General features: G+C 36.9%; 1 protein-coding gene across 5 annotated transcripts in view; it reads right to left on the bottom strand.

The window, feature by feature from the left end:
• The window catches only part of C4H8orf34 (chromosome 4 C8orf34 homolog), a 157,345-nt gene that overhangs the window by 84,924 nt on the left and 53,497 nt on the right, over window positions 1-18,924 (bottom strand). For all 5 annotated transcript variants that reach the window (XR_011697730.1, XM_071554389.1, XM_071554391.1 and 2 more), the window contains exons 6-7: window positions 12,991-13,160; window positions 8,607-8,773 (exon numbers count right to left, since the gene is read on the bottom strand). Coding sequence is in view for 4 of the 5 variants with exons in the window: in XM_071554389.1 (XP_071410490.1) it covers window positions 8,607-8,773; window positions 12,991-13,160 (337 nt within the window). In the remaining variant the exon portion in view is untranslated. The remainder of the gene's footprint in view (window positions 1-8,606; window positions 8,774-12,990; window positions 13,161-18,924) is intronic.

Here is an 18,924-nt window from a genome sequence, read left to right on the forward strand (position 1 = left end):
TCTGTATATAAAATAAAGGACAATTTATTCAGAGGAAGGGACACTGGTAATTCAGAAAAATATAACATTAATCAGCCACATATTAACAAGAAAAATAACTTAAGCTCTGATGTGTTTGGATATAATTTTTTGCCTTCACATCCTTGCCTCCCAATATGAATGAAATTCACAAATGTCTCTGAATAAGCCCTCTCCCTTATCACCTACTCTGATGAACAGTATCTCCTCAGTATCTGAAAAGAGGCCCAAAGGCAAGGAATTCAGTGAAGCAGGTCAAACACTAGCTGTAAGTGCTTGCAATACCACAAATCCAGTAATCATAGTACCTCTCACTCTGCTGTCACCTCCCTGAATTGTTCTGATAGCTCTAGATCAATCCTCTTCTCCCAGCACAACGACAGTGATTTCAGATGTGTACAACTGAGTAGTCAGGAAGCTTTACCAGAGCTCATGCAGTTCTACTGCTCTCTTCTGTATCTCCAAGTGAAGAAATCCTGTCATTTCTTACTGACTGTAAGAAATGTAATTGACTTTTTTCTTGCTTGCTTTCCCTGCACACTCCAAAAAGAGAATGTGATTGCTCAGGAACTGGCAGCAGTTTAGCACACAGACTAGTCAATAAGTGGGCCACATCTCCCCAGCCAGCTTCTGAACTCTGACATTTTGAGCTTCAGTGTAAGCTAAAGAATATGTATATGCAGAGGTTATTGCCAATTATTAACACTGGAGAGCCGGTGCCCTCACTAAAACAGAGCCAGGCACAAAACCAATTACATCCATTTATCACCACTGAATCATTTCCTAGCAGTCTATCTAAACTAACCTGACTGTCCTGAAGAAGTACAAAGTAGTCTGGACATCCATTTATCCAGCATCCTAGGGATATTAAGGTCAGGGCAGGTATATAATGATACTTTATCATTATGCAAATCTGAAAGAATAGTAAATGTAACACAAATCTACAAGAAAAACCATAAGAAGGATCTGGTGAACAATAGACCTGTCAGCCTGACCTCTGTGCCAGTTAAGGTCAGGGAACAGCTCATCTTGAGTACCATCACTCAGCATAAAGAGGACAACCAGGGCATCAGGCTCAGCACAGGTTCATGAAAGGCAGGTCCTGCTTGACTAATCTGATCTCCTTCTACGGTAAGGAGATCCACTTACTGAAAAAGGGAAAGACTGTGGATGCCGTCTGCTTGGACTTCAGTAAAGCCTTTGACAAAATTTCCCACAGCATGGATGGGTGCACTGGTCACTAGATAAAAAACTGGTTGGATGACCAAGCCCAGAGTGGTGGTGAATGGAGTTACATCCAGCTGGTGGCTGGTCACAAGGTCTCAGTACGAGGGCAAGCTTTGTTTGCTATCTTTATTGATGATATGGATGATGGGATTGAGGGCATACTCAGTCAGTTTGAAGATGACAGCAAGTTGGGCAAGAGTGTTGGCTTGCTAAAGGAAACTCCTGCAGAGGGATCTGGACAGGCTCTATTTATGGCAGAGGATCAGTGGTATGAAGCTCAACAAGGCCAAGTGCTGGGTCCTTGGGTCACAATAACCCCATGTAGTGGTTCAGGCTAGGGGAAGAGAGGATGGAAAGTTGCTTGGAGGAAAAGGACCTGGGTGTGCTGGTTGACATTGGTGGAACATGATCCAGCAGTGTGCCCAGGTGGACAAGAAGGCCAGTGGTATCTTGGTTTGTATCAGAAATAGTGTGGCCAGCAGGACTTGGGCTGTGATCATCTCCATGTGATCAGCACTTCTGAGGCAACAACTTGAATCCTGTCTCCAGGTCTGGGCCCCTCACTAAAAGACACGGAGGTGCTGGAGCATGTCCAGAGAAGGGCAACAGGGGAAGGCTTCAGAGCACAAGGCTTACAAGGAACAGCTGATGGAACTGAGGTTGTTTAGCCTGCAGAAAAGAAGGCTCAGAGGAAACATTATCACTCTCTACAACTCCCTGAAGGAGGCTGTAGCCACGTGGAGGTTGGTCTCTTCTCCCAGGTAAGAAGCAACAGGACAAGGCCTCAAGTCATGCCAGGGAAAGTATAGATTGGATATTAGGAAAAATTTCTTCATGGAAAGGGTTGTCAAGCATTGGAACAGGCTGCTCAGGGAGGTGGTTTAGTGACCATTCCCAGAGGTATTTAAAAGATGTGTAGCTGTGGTGCTTAAGGACATGGTTTAGTAGTGGACTTACACTTTCTCCTCTCTGCTTTTTAGGTACAGGTTTGAAATAAATGTTGGTTCCTGGTGAAAACTGTAAAAAAATGACATTTTAGGCCCCTGCACATGATTATATTCAGTACACATCTATTTCTTGAAAAATTAATCATTATTTTGAAGCTTTTTATTAGCTTGTGTAATATAGTTCAACTCAAAAGAAGCTAGTATCTCTAATTGGTTTTCTCCATTTTCATTTTAGCAGTATAAAGTGCAATCAGTATCACTTTCCAAACATTTTATGCTTATCTAAACAGAAATTGCAACAAGTGTTGCAATATGTGACTAAATGAATTAATAATTTATTCTAACCTTACAAATGCACTGGTAGCCAAACAACAGAATTTAGTTAGCTTACTGAAATTTATTGTCCATCTAAAAATTCTGTGTAAACCTCAAACTAAAGTACTAAGCACAGTAAAATTCAAGAGCAGGATTCCATTAGGACTTTAAACACTAAATTCCTTTTCCATGAATAACAAGCTAAAGCTTTTTCTTAGATCAATTAAAATATTCTCACAGATGTTTCTGTCTCTTACCAAAGGATCACAAGATGAACTGAAATCAATGAGCTCCTTGAATGACATTAAACAGACCTCTCTTGCTCAGTGAGTTTATATATTGGCCGAAAGAAAGAAATACTGAATATGGTATTTATTAAACTTTTACCTCAAAAAGGTATTTAAATCCACATCTGATGGATCTGAGTGCTGTTCTAATGGAGATCAGCTACACACACTTGCACCAGTGCATTGTATCTGCCACTGAAACCTTCATACTGTACAATACAGCCAGTTCTCTGCATGCAGAGGAGGCCTCCTGTGTCCCAGTGGTGTCAGCTCTGTGCCTGCACTAGACAGCAGATGTCTGCCCCTGGTAGTTTTCCCTGTTTTCCAATACCTTCCAAAAAAAGAAGACTCAGCAAAAGGGAACATGATGAGCAAATCATGCAGCTTTCTCCCACACAATCATTCTACTTAACTCTCAAGAAGACAGGCTATGGGCCAGAAAACTGTTTTTAAGATCATAGTACAACTCATGTTATCACCTTTCCCAGGGCCTTGTGGCCTCTTTTCTGGAAAATGATGTATTTTACGCACATAATGGAGAAGGTTGTGTTCAGCTGGGAAAGACAATAAAGAGGAACAACTTGTTGCTAGTATTAGTATAATTTATCATGTCTAAAATCAGTTTTCTGCATGCTGCCAAAGACCTTTAGGAACCAAGGAAATCAGGAATCCCTGTTAAAGCAGAGGAAATTTACAGAAAGCACTGCAGATTGCACACGCTTTCATTAAAGCACTCAGAGACTTATTAGAAAAGAAGTATAGACTATTTAAGGGGTAGACCACTGAGCTACAGACTCATCCTACAGGAAAATGCTACCTCCACTAAATCTTGTTTATCTCTTCTTGTTATAAAATGCAAATATATCATCAGCCAATCTTTCAAGGGTGTTACAATGATTAAGTAATTAACATTTGGTATAAATTTTAAAGAGCAGAAGAGGTATTATAGCAAACAGAAGACATCTGGTATCTCCCAAAACAACAAATGAAAAGTTTATTAGTACTTAAAGTGCATTTCTGTCTTCAAAAATTCTGGTCAGTTCCTGCATGGCAAGAATTACATATAATAATCATGAGGCAGATAATCACGGAACTTTCACTTCAGATTTTCACATTTCAGAAAAAAAGCACGTTATTTCTGCAAAACCAGCTCTGAAGGAAAGATGGTTTTACCAATCCTGATGCTCCAAGCACTTAAAGTTAGCTCAGATATAAGATTTGCATTGAAATCACAGAGGCTTTACAGAATCATACAGACAGGCATATGCATTAATAAGAGGAAATGGGCTTCATTTTTCACCACCTTTGACTTCAACCACAGCTGTGTGAGAGAACTTCCTGGGCACACTTTGGAGTGGCACTAACAGTTAACTACTGCATAGCATCTATTAACATACTGGTGCAGTTAAGTTGACTCTTGTGGATTTTGCAGTTAGCAGTTTGCATTAAGGTTTGACATTAAGTTTCAGGTTTAGGTTTGTAATTAGTGTTAAGTATTGAGCTTTGGACCTAGGAAAATGACACAATAACCATAGACCCCAAATGCAGAACATAATTAAAGGGTGAGCGCTCAGGTTGCAGCAAAATTATTGCAAGCAGCCTAAGAGCTGGGAGGAACCAGCGGAGGGAATTTCCAGGAGAGAACAGCAGAACAGGGCATGTGTAAAGATAAAAGGTGAAGAGTTCAGGAGTGATGAAGACTATCTGGATGACCACAGTGACAGCAAAGAGTGCAAGTGCAAGATGATCCAGCATTATGTAGTGCATATGTATATGATGTATGCATATAATTAAACTTGAGTATAAGGGTTGTAAACTTGATGGAATCGATGTGTTAGGTGGAGTTATCCCCCTCACTTCCAGCACCTAATAAACAAATACCTGCTGCTCAAAGATGAAAAGTCTCTGAATGGTTCCCATTGACCGGGTTTTCAGTATCATTTTGGTAGTATTGGGATCACACATAAAGATTAGACAACAACAAGAAATTGCTGCTTGAACATTATAACTAAGTATCATGGAATCATAGAAACATTTGAGTTGGAAAATACAATTAAGATCATGCATTGCCAAGTCCACACTAAACCATGCCCTTAAGCACCACAGCTACATATCTCTTAAATACCTCCAAGCCCACTTTGCTGAGCAGCCTGTTCCAATACATGACAACCCTTCCCATGAAGAAATTTTTACTAATATCCAATGTAAAACTCCCCTGGCAGGACATGAGGCCTTGTCCTATCAGTTATTACCTGGGAGAAGAGACCAACCTCCACGTGGCTACAGCCTCCTTTCAGGGAGTTGTAGAGAGTGATAATGTTTCCTCTGAGCCTTCTTTTCTCTAGGGTAAACAACCTCAACTCCATCAGCTGCTCCTCACAGGACTTGTTCTCTGTATCAATGTTGTGTAGAACACAAAATCTCTTTTTCATCTTCCTTACATGTAAAAACCTCAAGAACATATATCTAGGTCCAAGTGCTACAAAAAAATCTTATACTTTTTCTATGTGTATGTTTATGCATAGCAGTACACTTAAACAATTATATACTTACACTTAAGGAAACAATTGTTTTTTAAAACTATAGGAGTCATGCTTTGGTGACTTTACAATCAATATTCTCAGCCATTTCAGGAAAATGACAGTTCAGTCCCCTTCAACAGACATTAGTGAGTTACTGAGGGAATAACATGATTTCAAAGTCTCAGTGGACTTCAGCCAAATTGAAAGACAGCTTAAGCCCAAATCTCATAGAATTCCAAAAGGGATGCAGAGTTTCACAAGGAACTGCTTCAGTTCCTGATTGGATTTACAAAACACAACACTTGGCATTATGATGTGCACAAAATGAGGCCACTGATATAATTTTCAGTCACAGACCTCAGTACATTACCCTTTTACATTTATGCGAACATGTGATTTTATAGTTACAGTTTTCTGATTTTTAAAGTCAGGAAGATCCTTTCCACTATGATGTTATCTCCCAGTAATCTATTTCAGCCACCTGCTTAACTGAACAGACTTAAAAGGTTATCAGTATGTGAATGGCCCTTATGTGTAAGATAAAGACATAAGGAGTGATAACTAAAATCAGAATGTAGTCCCATAACATTCTTTTTCATTTTGCACATCTATTTCTTTTGAAATAGATAACAGTGTATTTGTGTCTTCTATTTGGAATGATTCATTCTAGCTAAAACCTTCATTGACAATTCAGATGGGAGTCCTAGGAGGTGGGGTTTTTTTAAAGAAAGTATACCAACAGTTAGCTTCATTCTTTTAATATCTAAATAAATGAACCAAATTCTGTAAAAGGTTCTCTTGAATGCACATTAAGATTGAAGTTTGTATTCTGCAAAAACCTGTATTCTGCAAAAACCTGCATTATAAGTAGTGTATTCTTTAAATCATCTGCTATAAATAGATTTTTTTTCCAGAACCGTGACTCAGGAGCATAACATTTTGTAATTGTTTAAGAAAAGGCTGAATAAACAAACACTGAACTCTAAAGGGAACAAATCAAAGAGCAATATGCAACAATGCTCTGCAATTCAGTGATGACAAAACACCATGGTTTGAAATTAGTTATACTGCATATAAGCAGTGTAAAAAGCATCTAGCAGCTAATGGATTAATGTGGTACTTATAAAAAAAATTTCAACTTCACTATCAAACAGTTACTGACCTGGAAAATATGGCAATGAAAAAATAGCTATGTTTGCTGATAGAAATTGATGTTATTTATGTTACTTTCAAAAGACAATAAAATACCTTTCCCATGTAACACTACCATATCCTCAAATTTTGAGCAGTTCTGCAGCATGTAGCCTAACCATTACATCAAACCTAACACATATATTGTCAAAAAATTGCAAATTGAGATTTAAAATAAAAGCCAGTTTGTCAGAAGCACAGCATTTTCAACACCAAGATGTGCGTATTGAACTATCAGTGGTAGTTACTATAACATGGCCGTACTATAATCACTACAAGCATGGCTACTCATCAAATATGCCATGATTTCGCCTCAGAATCTCAGAATGGGAGGTCCTGTTTGGGAGCTCTCTTAGCCAGTTTGATGAAATGCATGTTAGAAAAATGCTCCAGGTTTTGCATGGCACAAAATCAAAATGGATTCTTACCATCGAGTACTTACTAAAAGTACCCCAAAACACTAGTTTGTACATTGAACATATTCTACCCAAATGTCAAGACACTAGAAAATTCCTTTATACTGCCTTTCAGGTCCGAGATATCTTCAGGGATTCAAGTGTCTGGAAGCAAAGACCTACATCTATATAATGTTATCTATGGGATACACTTTTCTCACTATCTCCACAGAAGTTAACAAAAGATTCTGTCCTGTATGTGAAAAATAATAAGGCAAATAACAAAACATACACTCACCTACTGTATCTTCCAGATGCCACAGAATCCTACAGAGGTCCTGTGGTTTTTGCCAGTACAAGACACCCTTTAAGCTTTCTTTTTATGTTATATTGATAAAGTAGGAAATGTGTGTAAACTGCAGGAGGAAATAAGGAGGTAACCCAGCCACAAACTAATTATGTCTTTCACTGGAATCCAAGAATTAATTCTGGAAATACTAACTGATTCTATAAAAATTGCAAGCCCAGAGTTACAAACATGGTGACCCTTCAAACACAAAGAACTAATTGACCTACTGTGACACCTGAGTGATCCAGCCCATTATTTCTTATTCCTTGTAAAACAAATGCATGTATCAAACTTCAAACTACTGAAAAAGAAAAGGGAGTTATGTATTAATTCACAATTAATTAAGCAGAATAAAAACTTTTATACCATGAGCTCACTCAAGCACTGAAACAGGCTACCCAGAGATGTTGTAGAGTCTCTCTCTTTGGATAGGTCAAAATTAATTCGGAGCTACCTGCTATAACTGGGTTTTTTGAGCAATGGGTTGAGCTAGCTATCTCCAGCAATGCCCTCCAGTCTTAACTATTCAGTAGTTCTATGAAAACTACAGTAAGGTAGCAAGACAAATATATACAGAAAAAAAGAGTACCATGTGTTTTTTTAAAGTCCAACCTAAAAAAAAAATTGTGCCAGGATTCTTAAAGATAAGAATGCTGACCCATTCTGAACTTGCATATTTCCCATGCTGTGATCCCATTCAGAGTTCCACATAGCAAAAACTGGGAAAAAAGTGAGATTCATAACTACCTTCTAAGCATCTTACACTGATACTTTGAAAAATGGCAGAAAAGAGACTATTAATTCACTTTCTTCAGCAATGCCCCTCCTTTCAGAAGTAGTGAGCATTGAGCCTTCTGCAGCAGAAGTTAAGATATAATACAATTAGTGGAAAATTACAATTAAATCCTCTGAAGAGGTTACAAATTCACATTGCATAAGCTATTTGTAGCCAGTAACTCTCAAATAAAATCCACTGAAGTTAAAACTGGGATACAGCTAAGAAAAAGAAGAACTGGATGAAAGACAGTGAAACTGATTCTGTTCCTTCTACATAAAAACATTCTGCAAGTAGGACCTGCAATTGATTTATGTAGGAAATCAAATTAAGTACTTGAAGCACACGAAGCATTGGATATTTCATAGGGGTTTGATGCAGTTGGCAGTTTATTCACACACATTTACGGTCTACATTACATCTCTCCTGAAAATTTTAAGTTAAACACTACAAGCCTTCACACAGCTTCTGGATACTTTAGCTTCAAATATAGAGCGCAGTTTCTGACTAATCTATGTTTGATTGTGTATTACACTTATAATAAAAGAATCAGAAAATACACATAATTTTTTGCAGTTACCCAGTAGTTCCATTGCATCATCTTCATTGTCAATATCTTCTTCAGTTACAGATGGAGCTGTGCTTTGAGCAGAGTCAAAGGAGTCCTGAGAAAGCATGGCAGCCAGCAGTTTCTTATGTTGCTGCTGTTGATGTTTTAGTCCTTTGGTCTTTGGTTCCATTTTTAAGCTGTGAGGGGGGAAAGCACAACTTTCTCTTACTGGTGCTTTCTTCAAAATATGTCACACATTTGTTAAATTACTCTAGTCCATGATGTCTTCCAGATCTGAAGACACACATAAACCAACTGGTCATCACTCATGCCACAATGATTGGATATTCTAAGTCAGTTTGTGTTTTCAGTTCCAATTTAAAATTTTGTTTGAATTTGGAAGATTTCCCAATTACTTTACAGGCATTAATGAGCACTAAATAAGCTACATACATAGAACAACAGGACATCAATAAGCAACCAGTATTGCTAAGGCATTGATGGAATAGCAACAAATTTGACAACAAAGAACTTCTCTCTTGAGTGTGTATGTTAGCATGACCCCACAGAATTAAGGGCTATATATTTATAACTATTCTCATGATTTGCTGAGTCGTGTCCCTAACCTAAATCACAGAGAACTGGAACTGCACAGAAGTTAACAGAAGGGTATTAAGGCAGGACTTGCTAAAGGTTGCCATTTCTGATTCCTTACAATATAAAGACAACAAACAGAAGTTTGGTGCACCACATGAGACTATCAACACCATCTCAGATTGCTCTTACAGTCTGTTGCAGGAAGGCAGATCTCTTGCAAATATATGAAATTTAGTATAATCAACAGTAGTTCATTTCCCCATCAAAGATAAACACTAATGAGACAAAGTGAACCTTGGAGATGAAGAATGGCCTTTGAGTTTAGGACATCAGGTTATGAATGGGACTTTTTCAAGCTCTAGTTCCTTTCAGGCTCTAAGAGAAAAGAGTATCATATTAAAAACCACTCAAATTCCCCACTGCGTAGATACATTATCCCTTGAGGAAGATTCCCAAGAGCCTTGCATCTTCTCAGAATTCCTCCAAGAAATTTTTCATGTAGAAAACTACTAACTGTGACTTGGAAATTAGTTTAATCCTATTTTCATGGTGTTTGAATTTCTGAACGATGAGCTCAGTACCAGCAGGATTGCCACCAGCACTTTTCTATAGTCTCTTATCACTTACTAATACCTTGCCTTGCTTCCGTACAGCAGCAACAGAGAGCAGTACAAAACCAGTGACAAAAACAGTCTTTTCTCTGTAGCAATCCAGAACATCAAGGGCAAAAAAGTGACCCTTCATCCATTTGACAATACATCACTAACGCACTAACTCAGACTGGCCACACTGTCTTTCCCAGTCAAAACAGTGGTGACACCTGCCCTTTTAGTTGCTCTTTTTTTGATTTTTTTTTTTTAATAACTGATGAATACAGAACATGACTGCTTCTGTTGGTCATCATCACAGGAATGTATTTTAAGAAGGAAATCGTGGTTCTTTTCCACTGTGCACTACTGAATTGAGAAAAAAAATGAGGATCATGGTTGCAAAGACAGAAAATCAGAGAACACACAGATTCCCAAATATCACATACTATATATATATTCACTATGATCTGCTTTATACTGAAAACATGAGTACTGACAATTACAATGGGCATGTTAGCAACAAGTTAACAACAGATCCATAGGAATATGTTGTTTTCTGCAGTTCAACCCTTATAGAATGGTATGACTGTGTAAGGATCCAGGGCTTCCTCAAACAGAAAAAACCTTGTATGTGAAACAACAGGTGAGTCACATGACACTGATGGCAGTTACTCTACTGGTGGTCTGCCAATGCCTAATACTCTAGATAAATGTGTTTCATTTATGTAGCATTTCCTTATGGTTAGTATGTGGTAAAAGGAAACATATTGTCTGGAAACAATGGGACAATTACAGTTTTCACTTTCTTTTTCTTATACTTTAACTGATTATTAGGATTAGTTTAAAGAATTTGCTGGTTTATCACATGAATCTTCATAAATAGTGATCAATAAACTATGACTTTTTTTTAAAGTGCTGGTAAATAAAATTTAACGAGACATAATAAGAAACATTTAATGCAAATTTAAAATTCCTCACTCTTTCATTTGCCAGGTAAAAATATAACTGAATTATTTTTGGTTACATTAAGTGGATGAACAAAATACAGATAAGGTAGCCAAAAATTCTTGACAACTGACAATTTCATTCTTTTGAGAGTTTCACTTCATCTTCTAAAACTTATATTATTCCCACTATTTTTGGATGTTATATTAAAATGAAGTTATTGTTATCTAGAACTTGTCTCATGCATTTGATATGTGGTCAATTCCAAATTCTGCCAACAGCCATTTAATTCACAGTAGCATTGCATCAGACCTTGAAGCAAATGCCAGTTATTAGTGAACTATCATTAAATATTCAGATTAACCTTGATCAACACAGGTCTTGTAAACTTCCAGATATAGTTGGCATCAATTTTAGTATCACCACTACCTTGAAGTTCTGCAACTTTATGATTCTTTCGAAAACTGCAAACATGTTTTTTATAGATGCCTTACAAAAGCTGATTAAATGTTAACGAAGCAAAGAATTATCCCAGACATAAAATCAGTCATCCAAATGTAAATCCATATGCTGCATGTAATTTAGTAGTTAGTTATTTCCACTGAAAATCAGTACTCCCACTTATCGATACATATTTTTCAACAGGTATTCAGCACTTACTGCATCTAGAAACCAGAGGTATCAGTACCCTGTGAGTCTTTCCTGGCATCAAGTACCCCATATTCTCCTTGTTCAGATGCCAGGCAACGTGATTTTGCCACGATACTCAACAAGACTTCTCAAATACTATTCTCAAAGCCATTAATCACATTTTTTTAATTATAGCATTAGCAGTGAGGTTTCTTACATCTTGTACCACCCTCTACAAAGAGAAAAATGTGCTGCTTTGAATCATCTTTGTTACACAGAACTAAGGTTCTTTGCTCCCTTCTGGAGATTAGACAGAGATGCTTATTTCTGCTCCTTTCTATTGACAGAAGGGATACAATATCCTCAATTCTCTCTGCAATGTGGAACAGATCTTTATTCAGAGTCTTTAGGGCACTGCTGAATAAGGAAAAAGAAACATAGGCCTGCACAATCAAGTTTCAGTGCCCATTGTTGATTCCATTACTTCTCAGGAACTGCACTGGAGAGACTCAGTGTCTGAGTTGTGTTGGTTCCCATCACATATCTGGCTGAAGGATCATTACTACATGCTACTACTTTGAAATAGTAGTACTTGCACCTTCCCCCACAATAATCTACTTAAATGAAGTACTCAGGGAAAACAAAAATTACTAACATGTGAGGAAAGTTAATAAATGCAGCCTGTAAGAGTACACCTAGTGACAGACTAGTTTCCTTGTGACAGGGAGGTAAATTCCAATGGAAAAGACACATGGAATACCTTAGATGTTGGCAAAGTGAAAGTAGAGAGCTTCTGCCCTCTTAAAAGAGGAGGAAAGAGGTGCCTGCTGCAGTCAGCATATGACTTAAAACCAAGGAAAAATACTACAGGGCTGAGAGAGAAAACTGTAGGTGTTTAAGCCAATTAACAGAGGCAGTGCACAAGACTTACACTTAATAATAAAAGGCATGAATCCCTTCTAAAGGAAAGCTGTGAATAGCTTCTGTGATAAACAGGTATCTTTAAATCATGGAAAATGGACTCCTTGTAAAAATTATAATCTCTTTCATGTAGCTGAAGCACATTAACAAACAAACATACTTCTTCATTTCCAGACAAGCAAAATAAATCTGCAGAAGTTATTTACTACAGAGAACACAATATTCTCTTTGAGAAAGACTTGTTACTAACACCAAAATGCTAGGTATATGAAGTGAAGATAAATTTAGGAAGTCCTGATAAAAATAACATAGATACTGTTTCCCTTGTCTCTATTTTCTTTAAAAGAGAAAATCAGATTTATCACTAAAGTGTCAACAAGGTTAACAACTACCTAGTACCAACCATGGATAGATGGAAGGTTCTGAAATACCTGAATAAAGCTATACATCACAAAATTACTGCACACTGAACTCCAATCATGTCAACATATTCTTAGCTTTATACATGGGAATAAATCCATGTGATTGCAAATGAGTATGAAGTTTTTCATATATAAAAGCATGAGAAGAAACCAGTCACTTATTAATGAGTTCCATTTATTCTGCATGCCGCCAAACTATGACATGGGAATTTAAAAGCCCTGCACTCTGCTCTCAGAAATGGAGCTTTTGCTAAAAAGACAGCTCTGTTTCACAAAATACAAATTTTCTAGGCTGGACCAAAATCCCACCTTCCTCCAGGACTGCTGCTATCCTCACTGTCCCACTGCTCATTTTTATTTCTTGGTATTGGTGGCTGCAGCATCTCAGCAGCCAGAGGGTCTGCATCATTCTCTTCACGGCCAATCCATTCTCCAATTACACGAGGTCTGAGAAGGGGGGTGTTAAAACCTGTTGTGTCCTGAAGATTTAAAAAAAAAAAAAAAAAAGAAACACTGCACTGTTAGTCCTCAACCACAGATGTAAATAGAGAAAGAAGAAATTAAAAAAAAAAAAGAAAAAAAAAGAAAAAGAAAAAATTAAAAAATAGAAAACCAATACAGTGCATTATGGTTTCAGAGGGCTATGAAATACCCAGAAACAAGGACAGACTAATGCAAAGTTTTCCATTAACAAAATCCCGAGAGATAATTGCCTATCCTGATGCTTCAAATCTCTTCTATTTCCTTTTAATTGTAACTGTAGAAAAATCACTTTTTAAAAAAAATAAATGCACAGCTCTTTAATTTGCACTGTATCAGTTCTGCTAAGTAACACATGAAATTACTTGTAAAAAGAACACCCCAACCAGAATACTGTTGCAGCTTTAATAACATTAGTCTTTTTCACATTATGAACTAATGCAAAATTTAAAAATACATCTGCATTTTGCCTATTAAAGATAACCTTTCTGGGATTTACATAACATATCTTTTCAGTCTGAAAATGGTATTTCATAAAATGCATTTCTGAAATTAGTACTCATATTTTTAACCACATACTGAAAGACAATAAGCTGAAGAGGATGACAAGAAGTAAGCAAAAATGCAACCGATGCATTCAAAACAATAGCAATATTTTTCAGCATCATATTAGGAATTTAGACTAAAGAAACAAATCCTCCTTAAAAATTGTACAAAAAAGCATTCTGAAGTGATAAGTATGTCTGTCCTCCACTTTACTAGAACCATTGCAGATAAAGGGTATGTAAAACAGCACAGTCACACTGAAAAACACACCTATATACCAAAAAAGGATATGAGATTATGGGATAGAAATATTTTCCTTTAATTATACTCTTTTCTACATTACCAAAGACATTTCAAATACAGTGCTCCTAATAAGGAGAGACATATTCTATTTCTATAATTTAATGAGAGAAAATTTTAGGAAAACAAATCCCTAGCTGTTATCTAGCTCACTGCCTCAGTAAATATTTCTGCTATGAAACAATGCTTTCCAAACAAAAAGCATCTGAAAAAAAGTACAGCACAGCAATTACTTAGCCTAGAAACCGTATTTTCTCTCTTTCCTAAAAATAAATCACTTTTGAAGCTTCTTCCTAATTGAACAGATATGGTAAAAACACAGTTTGAAGTAGAGGCTTCTACTGAAATGAAAGAAACCAGACAAAAAAAAGGCTGCAAACTGCTTTCACTATGAATACATTTACCCAGCTCTGGCTAGACACTGCAATTTTGCTCAGCAGAGCTCCAAGAGCTTCCATTTTGACAGAACCAAATGTGACCCAGGCCCTGGATCTGACTCATTCACCGCTGTTCTTTTGTTCTGTTTCCTACAATGTGCCTGTGAGTGCATGACCAGATTCCACTCTCTCTCCAGAGCTGTCCATAATTTTGACTTTCTTACTTTTACATGATGTCTGCTCTCTGCAAGAACTCAGAAAAGTGAATGTAGGCAATACAGAAGAGAGAAATCTGAAGACAACACCACAAATTCAGAGGTTTCAGGATACCTGGCCAGTGCTGTCCTTTTTCAATGTACTTAAAAATACACATTTTGTGCATCTGTTTGGAGCTATATCATAGTCAGGTCAGGTAGACTAGATGACAGTCATCTCTAGGCACTTGAAAAGTGTGACTTGTCACTGGTGTGACTGCTATCATATGCTTATGAGCTTAGAAAAAAGATTATTTCACTGCTCACAGTGCCTTGTTTACCCAAGGTGCTTACGTTAGTTTAAATAAGAACCATTTGGCCTCTTCTGAGATTGATTCCTGCTATTCTAGCTATTTTCTCCCTTTCCTTTCTCTCTAGCATAATTTCTAATAATGAATAAAAATGGTTCCTGGAACTAAAGTTAGAATAGGCTGCATTGTCAATCTTGCTAACAGGTTTTGGTGCCTTAAGTGAAAATGAAAAGCACCTAAAATTTTTCCCTTTTTTCAGTACCTTAAGTTTTTTTTCTGACACTGTACAGCGCACTATCAACATATGAGTAAGTAAACCACGAATACTGTGACTGTCCTTGTTATGCTAATTTATTTCCTAGGCATTTTAGGGATTAAAGTAGCACTTTCATATTCCACTTAATAGAAATGTAATTTACATTACATGGTCATGCTTTGCCTCACTTTATCACCTTCTTTTACTTTTTGAATCATGTCAGATTAGTACACCACAGTTTCAGTGACCTAATTTATTGTCCTCCTTTCAACTATATAAGCAGCCACAGTGAAAACAGTAAATGGAGAATGAGAGACAGCTCTCCTCAGGACACCAGAACGTTTATTTCAAAAGCTGTAATAAATTCAGGTGAAGTATTCTCTTCTCAAATAAGTTTTTTTATAGTTTTGGGTTGGGTTTTTTTGATGTTTGGGGTTTTTTTTCATATAAATCTTACAATCCTAATTGATTTCCAATGTATATTCCCCTATAAATAAGAGAAGAGATTGACAGTGACATTAGTGTGCACAGAAATATTTTCAGGACAGGTAGCTGTTGAAATCTGCAATAAATTAACTGAAAGGACTATACCATGGAGCAGCCCAGGTGTCATCCACTTACACACATCAGTGGCTACCATTTAACACACTCAACCTTCCTTTATGTGGAGACTAAGAAAAGAAGGGAAAGACTGAAGGGGAGCTGAAACTCATCTCCATGTGGGGCTGAGCTTTGGTTGCTGAATGCAACCTGTATCAGAGAGCAGAACATTTGTATATCCACTTATTTATGTATCATTTTAAAGGCTCATTGTGCCTATTTTCTGATATGGATTTTGAGGGAACTTCCATTGTGGGAAATACATTTGGGTGAGAAGTAATTTTCTGGGGTTTATGACCTAAGAATAGTTGTTTCCTCTATTTTATTAATTATAATCTGTGTTCACTGTAGTAATATTACATATAAGAATTATACTCTGGGAAGCACAGAAGAATTTTTAATATTGACACTCAAAATCTGTTTTGAATCTTTAGATCTTCCCTTGAGTCTGATTATGAGAGGTCTCTCTCATTATTAATTTTAAAGTGATAGAAAGACATCATTGGGTATTTTGGACAAATTGCACAATGTTATGACACATCTCACTAGTCACTGTTTTTTGCGAGAATTTTTTTCACCCTAGAATTCTGTGAATGTCAAAGAAAGCCTGACATCCCAGCTCTGCTTCATTTACATTGAACTCTTCCTATTATGAATGAAAGTGTGTAGTTTTCTAAAGCTCTTCAATAGTTTCTGTTCAGTGGTAAAGAAGGTGAGTCAATTCAGAAATTTGTATTATACTAACTCTGCAGTTTAGCTTTAAAATATGTGAGTCACAAGGCATCCTTTTCATTTTCTTTCCTTACACAGTGTACTTGCAGTGCCATTCTCTGACTACACAGCTTCCATGGGCTAGAGACGCAGGCTGAATCAAGGGAGACAGAACGCCAAGCACTGCAAGTCTGAAGTAACTGAGATGAAAAAGATGGGAATCTAGGCAATAAATCTATTTTATCTGCAGAAATTTTAGGGTTTGGAAGGGGTTTTGGTGGTTTTTTTTTTGTTTGTTTGCTTGCTGGTTTGTTGGGGTTTTTGTTGAAAAGTTACCAGTGAACTCAGGAATTTTATTAGACTAAGTCAAACTGAAAGATTCCATTTTGACTGAAAGACTGATCTTGTCTGCCTGTATTTTCTCTACCTCTTTCTTGGACTAAAGCCCTAAGTATGGACACAAAGCTAAAAATAGCAGATTTTTGACAAGAATCCATTTAAATGAAACACCCTTCCACCAAAGTGATAGTAATTCAGAGCAACCTGGTTTTCCAAATCAAAATGCTCAAGTAACTAAACAACCAACTAATTAACTGAATTACTTGGAGGAGGAGTTACATCAACCAACAGTACTGATTAAGCACTCCCCTGATGAAGGTGACTATATTACTAAAGCCAGAAAGAAATCATTTTAAAGAAATACACAAGGAGAAACAAAAATAGAGAAATATACACATGCACTCTCTGTTTTCTCAAGGTTCATAATGTAAACAACAGGTAAACCATCAGGATTATGGGCTCTCTCCTAGTCCCCCAAATATTCCTGATCATCAGGAAAATAAAGCAAGGAAGAGTGTATATAAGTTTATTACTGTGTTTAGTTTTAAGTTTTACAGCTCTCACAACACCTATGTGATCTCAATGTTTTAACAGAATCCAATGCCAAGTTTGGCCATGCTGTTCTAGACCCATGACATGCACCAGGATGGGCTAAATGGTTAATCCAAACCACAGATGAATTTGGTTTCAAAAACGATTCAGTGCTGCTACAGCCTAGATAAGAAAGCTCTAGTATCAACATTTATTTTTGGGAAAGGAATTACCACTTGGCTACATTTATAGCTGAAAAATAAACATCACCTGCGAACACATTCAGGACAAATAGAACCAAATTCTCTTTAATGTTAAAACAAGCACTATCAGGTAGTCTTTAGCTGCTTTAGGCCCAAGCCAGTAACACATGTAGAAACAAGTCACAGGAACATTTCAGGAATTAGCTTGTGTAATGAATCCTTCCTAGGAGGCAGAAGTCCACACAATGGTCCTGGCTATGCTTATATTCTTAACACAGAACTAGATTTTATGTTCATTAAAAATGCTTAAGGGTCCAAACAAGAAACAGAAATGAAGTTCACTAAAGCCCACAGAGATGAGAAAACACTCTTCTTATCTAAGTCTGTGCTGATGCCTGTTGAGCAATGCTGCACAAATGACACAAGTTAAGAGCTTAATTGTTTGGGGGTTTATTTATTTTACAAATAGCTTCTGACTTCCAGAATGTTACATTTACCTGTCCTCACTGGAAACATATGTTAAAGCAGATACAATATAGCAAAGGTGTCAGCTAATGCATGCAATTGAATGTACATAATTCTGAGTTTTATTTAAAAAATCCTACCACCTTTCATTTTTAAATGGTAAACAATAAAGCATATAGTAACCAAAAAAATTATTTCTTCACTCCAGCTGGATCCTGAGGAAAGTGCCTGTTATGTTTCCCATCTCAGTTTTCACATGGAATAATTAAATATAAAAACTATTAATGTTTTTAACAATAAGATATTATAGTTTAAAAAAGAATTAACAGAAATTATCTCCTAAAAACAGGTGTAAAAATACTGGTAACAGGCTCTACCCCAAAATGTGTTTTCCTCCCATGAACAGTATTTTATAGGGTTTTTTTAAACAAACATAACCAAATGGAGTTTTTCATAAGTATTCTTAAAGGTAAGGGTTCTAATGGAAGGGCTTTCTAAATGTGTTTATCATCACTTCTGAGCACAATCATAAAAATAGTAGGAAAGAAAACTTAAGTCACAGTTTAGCAATGGCAGCCCCATACGCGCATGACTGCACGGTAACAGTGATCAGTCCTGTCTAACTGGCCTTCCTTGGAGAACGCAGTGGAGGTGTTTTATATGCACTTCTGTCAGAAAGATTTGTGCCTTCATTTTACCAGCATAAGGGAAACATATTGAAAAAAAACCCCAAACGCTCTATATTAGGCATTATTCCTGTGTCTGAGATACTTTTTGATTCCCTGACAGCAATGGTTTCTGACACCAAGAACACAACCCAAGATTCTTGGCAATTGAAGCATACTGCTGTTCACTGGTGAGAATGGGAAAGATAAAGGAGCTCTGTTTCCTTCAGTACTTTGAAAAATTATCTTGATTACTATTTCAGTG

This window comes from Pithys albifrons, chromosome 4 (genome assembly GCF_047495875.1).
Source record: "Pithys albifrons albifrons isolate INPA30051 chromosome 4, PitAlb_v1, whole genome shotgun sequence".
Classification (NCBI taxonomy): Eukaryota; Metazoa; Chordata; class Aves; order Passeriformes; family Thamnophilidae; genus Pithys; species Pithys albifrons.